Source organism: Paramisgurnus dabryanus, chromosome 21 (genome assembly GCF_030506205.2).
Source record: "Paramisgurnus dabryanus chromosome 21, PD_genome_1.1, whole genome shotgun sequence".
In the NCBI taxonomy this organism is placed as follows: Eukaryota; Metazoa; Chordata; class Actinopteri; order Cypriniformes; family Cobitidae; genus Paramisgurnus; species Paramisgurnus dabryanus.
The window spans coordinates 16,512,776-16,522,080 of record NC_133357.1 but is presented as its reverse complement, the minus strand read 5'-3'; the positions used below and the strand labels follow the sequence as shown (position 1 = coordinate 16,522,080).

Genomic DNA, 9,305 nt, shown 5'->3' with positions numbered 1-9,305 from the left:
ATCGAAATGATACTTAATAGTTCTTTATAATCTCAATTGACAACATTGTTTGAACAAAGCCATAAGTTTTAGTATTTAAACCCACGGGTCCTTGAAATCCTTGAAAGTTTGTAAATCGGGGGGGGGGGGGGGGGGGGGGGGGGATTAAAGGCCCTGGGAAGTTTTTGAAAATAAACATGCATAGATAGAGGTCATTGAAAGTGCTTGAATCTATTTTATGTAAGAAGTTTTCTGGAAAAAAATCCATATCATTCCCTGTGTACTGTAGGATAATATCATAAAAATTCTAGACTTTTTATGCACATATGCTAAACTGTTCACTTTAATAGTTGTGTTTAACATGAAAACGTCTCGGGTTACGTATGTAACTGTTGTTCCCTTAGAAGGGAATGAGACGCTGCGTCTCCCTTGACATACTTCCTGCATCCCTGTAACGCCGTCTTTGGCAATATTTCAGATAGCGATATACTTTATGGCCCGCATTACCCTGTCTTTGTCCTTAAGCCTCATTATTGGTTGAATTTGATATACACATTCAGACGCACTTACCCCTGGAGGCGTCCCAAAAGTGTCACCGCAGTGACGCAGCGCGACTTCCCTCAAAGGTAACTGTAACAATGTATCTTAAAAGGTAACTCGATGTAACCCTACTCTCACTTGAAATGTGTCCCACATTTAGTCCTTGAATTTGAGGGTTTTGGATCTGGAACGTCCTTGAAAGTTCTTTGAATTTGAAATTAACTAAGGTGTGGGAACCCTGTTAAATGTTTATTTTTTGCATTTATGTTATTGAAGATATGATTACATTAAATTAATATAAACAAATCAAATAACTTATAGAAAGCATTGTTAATATTAATGGTCCTACTACGCAAATATAGCCTATATAAAAAATTGATATTAAATATTGTTTGTATTTTTCCCAAAGAATTCACATGGAAATGTTTGTTTTGCATGACTGAGCAAATGTCACTTGTTTTAAATACATTTGCCTGCTGTCTGGGAACCACAGAGGTAATTTACAGTCAATCTACAAGATAAATGAAAGCGTGGTCTCACTTGAGGTTAAAACTGTGGGATGAAACTGCGACTGACAGGCAAATATGTACTCTGTGGTTCAGTTGTTCATACGTAAATCGCATCTTATGCTCAGGAAAAGTTTTTTTTTCTCAACAGGTTAATTTGATGGTGACAAACACATTACTTCAGGCAAATGCTCTGACAATTACAGATTGTTAATGCAAATGTTTGTCACCATCGGAGCATGGAAAACGGTGGATTGAAATGTTTATAAGCCCGTCCCTGAAACCCTCATTAGAGGAAACATGTGCGAGATGATGGTCAGGTTTGTGTTCTCTTTCTGTTGTTTAAGCTTTAGTGATGGTGCAGGACTCAGTCTCGCAGGAGATTACAACATTTATGGATGGTTCCCTCTACATAATTCAGGCTCTGCCACCCAATCTACACCTTATCTGACTGACTGTAAACAGTAAGATTGCTATGCTTTATTTATGGTGAATTTGGCATAATGTATTTGTTTATAATCGTGTAACAAATAGCCTATTATCTGTATGTATACTACAAAATACACTGTAGGGTTAGCATTACTTGAGTTCCCTGCATTTTACTGGTCTCACAAAAAAATACATTTTCTCTGTTAATATACCATGGGCCTGTTGAATGCTTTATTCTGACTGGTTAAGAAATGTTCCATGGGTGTTGATTATTTTTCTGTTAACTGCACACCTGACCTGTCAAATGTCTTAAAATAGGCACCAGAGCAATATTTGTGGTATCCGTGATATATGATGAATTATTGACACCTTTGAATTATTTGAAAATAATGCACACCTGCGGTGTAACGGCACTCTGCTTCGTGTCATGCCACATTACCACCTTGTGCATTATTTTCTTATGTCAATTATTCCTTACTTATTCAGCTATTATATTTATATGTTAAGTACACTCTTTCAACACTGTAAAACGTTCTTTGTTGCATTTTTAGTTGAATCAACTAAAAATAATAGAGTCCTTTTAACTCTATTATTTATCTTGATAGAGTCTAGAAATGAGTTGTTATAACTTATAAAGTAATCCGTGTTGATTCAACTTTAAGGCAGCAAATAATTTTTTACAGTGAAGCAATAACAGCTCAAACTTTTACAGCTACTGTAAAAAGTGAAAGTTGGTTTAAGTAAAAAAAATACCTAAATTTGTAAAACCAAACATAGTATTTTTCAACTTACATTTTCTCATTTTAAGTGAAAGATTTAAGTTGAAAAGCTTAAATTTTTAGGTGTTAACCACTGAAGTAATGTTTTAGACGTTTTTCACCTTAAATTTTTCACTTGAAAAAGTGTTACAACTTAAATTCTTTGAGTTTAAGTGAAATTTTAAGGTAAAAAACCGTCTAAAACATTACTTCAGTTGGTAACACATAAAAAAAATGTAAGCTTTTCAACTTAAATCTTTTACTTAAAATGAGAAAACATAAGTTGAAAAATAAAAATTTTAGGTGTACCAACTGAAGTAATTTTTAACTTAATCCAACTTTCACTTTTTACAGTGTATAATGTGAGTCAATGAAAACTTTATTTTATTCATAAAAAACATTTAATACACCACTAAAACTAAAGACAAGTTAAGATTAAGCAATTTAAAATAACATATTGTTGAGGCCTTATGTTTTCTTTTTTTTAAATATTACTCTTAAATGTATTCATTCATTAATTTTGTCAGTACCAAAATGTATGTAAACACCTCTTTAATTTCTGTCTTAAGAGGATTGACCAACAAGCATGGATATCATTTGCTCCAGGCCCTCAGATATGCTGTTGAAGAGATTAACAATGACCTTTCAGATAAGAGACTTCTACCTACGATCACACTTGGCTATCAGAGTTATGATTTATGCTCACTTCCAGCCAGTAATCTGGCAACCCTGGACCTTCTGGCCAAGCACCGCAACAGTTCAGATATAGCGAACCTTGCTTTGGCTGTCATTGGACCCGACAGCAGCACTTACTCCTTTACACCAGCCGCTGCTCTGGGTGCATTCCTAATGCCTCAGGTATGAAAATCACATCATAGCGATTCCACAAAGGTTTTTTTTTTTGCCAAATAGCTTGTATGCACTAAGAGGGTTTTGAAGTGAAAGACACTAATATCATTTCTTTCTGATTCATATGTCATTTTCTTTGGTATTTGCAGATCTCTTACGAGGCCTCGAATGAATTACTTAGCAATAAGCTTCTCTATCCGTCTTTCTTCCGCACCATCCCCAGTGACAAGAACCAGGTGGATGCAATGATACATATCCTCAAGCAATTTAACTGGACCTGGATTGCCCTTGTCGGCAGTGACAACTCCTACGGTTTACAAGGAATGAAAAGTCTATCCCAGCAAGCTTCTCTTCACGAAATATGTATCGCATACCAAGCTGTGATACCCGCAGTAACTGACAAGACATCTATGCGGGGCATGGTGAAAAACATCATTAAAACCAAAGTCAATACTATAGTTGTCTTTTCTAACAAAAGAACGGCTAGTGGTTTCTTTCCCTTTGTCATCGAACAAAACGTCACAGGGAAAGTGTGGATCGGATCAGAGGATTGGTCAGTGGCATCCATAATACCTATTATACCAAACATACAAACAATAGGGACTGTAATCGGCATCTCCGTCAAATACTCAGAATTTAAGGGGTTTGAAGCTTTTGAAAGGCTTTCAGTGCCAGGCCTTAAAGATGTTGGGCCTTCAAAAGGTATGATCGACGTTGATGTCCCATGCCTGCTAAACACAGACCTGTATGAAATGGCAGTGCAAAACTTTTCTCTGAGCCCATATGATGTTGTGTCTTCCTTTAATGTGTACAAGGCTGTGTACGCAGTGGCTCATGCACTGCACAATATCCTAAACTGTGACTCTGAGCGATGTCAAAAGTCTGAGGTGCAGTCCTGGCAGGTAAATGATTTCAAAGTAAACAGCACCAGCTTTGTTTAGCAAGAATTTCTCATTTCATTTCTTCCTTTAAAATCCCTCAGGTCTATCAACAGTTGAAAAAAGTCAGATTTTCAATTCAAGATACGTTGTTTTATTTCGATAAGAATGGAGACCCTATCACAGGCTATGATATAGTGACGTGGATATGGATGGGTGACAACTGGTCATATAAAATAATTGGAAGTTATAGTCCAGATCCAGTTGAGCTTCAGTTAGATGCTTCTCAAATTCAATGGACGGGGCCAGTATCACCTGTAACCATGGTAAGTTTATATAATCTATTATATATGGTAGTGGCTAAAAGTGATGTCTGGGGTGGGGATTTGTAGAATATTTACTTTTAATTCCCGCTCAGGTTAGATTAAACCAATAAAATAACAGTGTATGGTACAAAATCCACAGCAACTTACAAATAAAAACAACATAAAGTAAACGTAAGGGTATATACAAGTTCTTTTACACTAAATATTAATCTTTGTTTGTGTGTTTTCCTGGTCAGGTTCCCGAGTCCATTTGCTCTCCAGAATGTCCCTTTGGACACAGAAAGCTGCAGACCGGACAGCATAGGTGCTGCTTTGACTGCATGGCATGTCCTGCTTTCACCTTCCTCAACAAGTCAGGTACAAAACCCACACTGAACTGCAAAATCGTATAGTTATTAAACATTTTAAGTGTACAACTGACTTAAGAAACACATTAACAGCACGACCAGTAGAGGGCGCACGACATTCAGTTTTGACTCCTTATTTACACTTTCAAGTCGTCTAAAAAAAATTACGAGTTTTAAATTAGTTTTCCTGTCCCAGAGTAATATGTAGGGATAACTATAATTAACCATAACCATTTAAAAAAAAAAAAATTTTAAGTGTAAATGCATTGTCAGTATCAAATCACCACACTGTTTAAGGGGTTTGGCTAGAAGGGATACAGCAAATGCCGAAATCTCGCAAGATGTTGGGTTTCGGGTTAGATTTGGGGCAGACATATCTCACAAAAAGTCGTGTTATAGTCACGAAAATTTTTATAAATGTATTCGTGTCCAGGGCACGAAACTCAGCTTTTTTCGTGCTTTGAGATCAAATGCCTTTTTTTGTGTGTCACTCAAATTTCTATAAATAGTTTTTCGTGGAGGTGGCACGACTTTCTTTTTCGTGGCTTTTTATGTATTATTTTGTCATTGTTTTTTCATATTTTCTTACCCATGTCACTTGGGGTTGGGGTTAGAATCACTTTCTGTTACATTTTTAGACATCCTAACCCAAACCCGAACTCTAACCCCACCTCCAGGCGAGAATAGTTTTAAAAACGGAAGAAAAACATGTAGAAACCAATACATAAAAGTACATCCTAACCCAAACTCCAAATCTAACCCCAAACGCAAGCAACAATGATTTAAAAATAGAAAAAAAGAGAAAACAATACATAAAATGACACGGAAAAGAAAGTCGTGCCACAGACACGAAAAACTATTTCTAGAAATTCTTGCTGAGTGACATGAAAAAGACATTCGTGCTCAAGGCACAAAAAAGCTGAATTTGGGGATAAAACAGGGCTCATCCGGCGAGATTTTGGCGTTTGCTGTATACCTTCTAACCACAACCCTATTTACCCAGCTAACAATTATACGTTATAAAAACGTTCCTGTAACGTCTTACAAAAGTTTGGAAAACGTTTATTTTTTAACATTCTTAGAACGTTAAAAGAGTCCAGTTTTTTAGATGTAGTATTAACATTAATGTTTGGTTATAAGAACGTTACATTAATACACAATTGTAAAGTTTTCAATGCTAGGGTATGAAGAACGTTCTGCTTACAATGCAATTATAACGTTTTCAATGTTACTGTTTTAAGAACGTTACATTACATACACAATTATAAAGTTTTCAATGTTACCTTTTTAAGAACGTTACATTACATACACAATAGTAACGTTTTCAATACTAAGGTGTGTAGAACGGCCACTAACAATTCAATAATAACGTTTCTAATGCTAACGTTTTAAGGACGTTTATTAATTGCAGATAACGTTAGAGAAATGTTCTACTTATGTTTTGCAAGAAAGTTTTTGGATAACTTTAGGAAAACCTTTAGAGAACGTTTGCCAAAGTTACAGGAACGTTCCCAGTTAGCAGGGTAAGCGATCCCACATTGCAACTATGGAGAAAAAAAATTATTCAAGTTTGGTTTGGTACTCTTTTCCAGTTAATGTCAGACTCAGGATTAGTTTTGGAAATTCATGATTCACGTTTATTCTTGTTTTTATTTTGTGGACATTTAATACCAAGATGACTTCACCTTTCTTCATAGGCTACACAAGCTGCCAATCTTGTGCCATTCAAGAGTGGTCAGACTCAGAAAGTGAGAAGTGTCTCAAGAGAACCGAGCTGTACCTGAGATGGGATTCACTGCTCTCTATAGCCCTGCTCTCATATTTCGCAGTCACCCTATTTCTAACCCTGGGCACAGCTCTCATTTTCATGTTGAATCTCGGTACTCCTGTGGTAAAGTCAGCTGGAGGGAAAATCTGTCTGCCGATGCTGGCGTCTCTAACCGTGGCATCCTGTAGCACACTGTGCCATTTTAGCAGACCCTCTAACATTGGATGTCTCCTCAAACAGCCCCTCTACTACATCAGCATCACCGTTTGCCTGGCGTGTGTGACCGTGCGCGCTTTTCAGGTGGGCTCTGCCATGTGACCCTGCCTGTGAAAACTCAGCTAAAGTCTTTTTTTGTGATGTACTGTACTAAAATTACATTTTGTAAGAAATATAACCTTGATATCTTTAATATTGACTGACCATGTCAAAGACAGTGAAATCAAACCTTTTTCACAGGCAGAGGCCGGTTCACATATTTTCCCATATAGTTAATAGTTTTATAAATAGCAATCATACTTGTCATCTTATAGTGTAATTCTTTTATTTTTTAGGTGGTCTGTATCTTTAAATGGTCCTCCAAGCTGCCGAGATACTACGACACCTGGACTAAGAACCGAGGACCAGAGATGTTCATCTTCATCACCTCACTGCTGGAGTTCTTCATCTCCTTTCTTCGCATGGTCCTAGACCCTCCGTTCCCATCTCAGGACTATGATTTCTACAATGACAGCGTTGTTTTGGAGTGCAGCAAGACTGTATCTATCGGGGCCTTTGTTGAACTCATTTTTGTGTGCATCTTAAGCTTAGTTTGTTTCTGCCTGAGCTACATGGGAAAAGATCTGCCGGCAAATTACAACGAAGCCAAATGCGTTACATTCAGTCTTATGATATATATGATTTCTTGGATCACGTTCTTCACAGCTTACTGTGTTTCTAGAGGGACATTTTCTATGGCTCTTAATGTAGGCGCTATACTATCCAGTGTGCTCGGGATACTAGGAGGCTATTTTTTGCCAAAGGTGTATATTATACTGATTAAGCCCCAAATGAATACAGCTGCCCACTTTCAAAACTGTATTCAAATGTATACTATGTCCAAACAGTAAAGATTAGTTATAATCCATTCATAAGTAAAACAAAAAATATCCCAGTTTCAGTTTTTACAGCTTGGATGACATATGGGTGATTCTCACGAAATCCAGATTTAAGAAGTGTCCAGCATCAGAATTTTTTAAAAGCCCTTGAAGCCAATTTTTTTTGCACATATAAGATTAAGGTCTGAACTTACTATAACCATTATTTTTAAAGGATTTAAAAAATATTTCTTAGAAGTAATAATTTTTTTTAGATTATCATTATCAAAAATTATGATTACCGCAACATGATATTACATTAAATATATGCATTTACAAACTCATGTTTCGGTAATGAGAACTAAAAAGTTGTCTAGGTACTATGAAAAACAAAATTTCAACTTTAATCTGGAGAGAAAAAATAAGAACTGCTTACCTGGTAGCCATCTTGAGTGTCACAGTCAATTATGTCCCTTCCAACAAATTGTTTTTGAAAATGTTAGTTCCTTGAGGGCTTAAACAATGATTGAAAATTGTTGCGGAGGATGAGAAAATTGGTCTTGGACACATTTATATTCCTTATTATTGTCACTACATTTACCAATGATCACCAAATACCACATGTTTCTTTACCGTAAATGTTTATAGTATAACATGCACTGAAGCTTTTAATTTTTTAGATTGAAAAACAGCAAAATTGGTTTTTATGATGTCATTTGAAATCATGTGCAAAATAGTACATGAAGAAATGTTTGTAACTGTATGCTTCTTATTTTGATTCTCTTACTTTGCATTTACTTTTTTTATCAAAATGTTTCATGACACCTCATAAGTCTAATTTCGCAAGAATCACCCATATGCTTAGACAGCAAAAGCCTGAGATACCTAAGGGCAGAGCAACAGATCTGGCTGCCAATGTTGAGCATCTGTTGTGCTTTAAACTTAGGCGGGTACCCAGTTTCACTTTTAAGAAATTTAATAAAAGGTTTAATTGGGCGGTTGATTTAAATCATGGTCCTGCAGTTACAAGGACAGATGGCATCAAATACCCTGTTTGTCTAATTCTAAACAGAATAATACATAAAGTACTGTTAGGAAAACTCTAATATGAGATATCACTGTTTTTCTCCTATCATCATTTACTAATGTTCAGTGACACACACACACACACACCCACGCATGCACGCACGCATGTCACCCCTGGGAAAATAAAATGGGATGAAAGCGTTTTTTTGTTGTTAGGGGGGTCATCTCTATTGACCCCAGAACGTGTGAGTTGGGTGCCCTGAAGTGTTTCCCACACTGCTTTACCATTGTGGGTGTGATGTTCTCATGAGGGTTTAACAATAGAAGTGTGCCTGGAGAGGGGAGGGGTGAATGATTGTATTTACTTCACATCATCCAATGCAGCATCTGTTCTTGTTCATATCCAATCTTAAAGTTACACGAGAGTTTAAATATACAGTTGTGCTTTCAATAAAAAAATGAAAATGTGTTTTAAATGCAAATTATATCAATCATCATTGATTTCTTTTTCTCTTCTAAAATCCTAATGGAATAAATACAATAACAGAATCTCTCTTACTCACACTTTCAGGCCATGTCTAGCCCCCATCTTTTCAATTGACTTGTAAGTAGTAATTACAATAATTGTACTTTCATGGCAATTCTATGTATAAAAATGCAACTTGTTGAATTCTGATTATAATCATTTATATTTGACAAATAAATAACCCTAAATAATCCTGGAATATTTGAATTGCACTCAGACTGCTTCTTATAAACTAAAGTATTAAAATTGTTCCAACGGGCAGGTTCACACAAAAACTTGAAATTAAGTTGATAAAAATAA

General features: G+C 36.1%; 1 protein-coding gene across 1 annotated transcript; it reads left to right on the top strand.

Moving 5' to 3' along the window:
- The first annotated feature begins 253 nt into the window (after positions 1-253).
- tas1r1 (taste receptor, type 1, member 1) lies at positions 254-9,139 on the top strand. The gene is made up of 7 exons (XM_065285920.1): positions 254-1,489; positions 2,782-3,070; positions 3,211-3,963; positions 4,044-4,265; positions 4,502-4,622; positions 6,310-6,680; positions 6,932-9,139. The coding sequence occupies exons 1-7, from the start codon at positions 1,326-1,328 to the stop codon at positions 7,484-7,486; spliced, it is 2,475 nt and encodes an 824-aa protein (XP_065141992.1). The 5' UTR covers positions 254-1,325; the 3' UTR covers positions 7,487-9,139.
- The last annotated feature ends 166 nt before the right edge of the window (positions 9,140-9,305 follow it).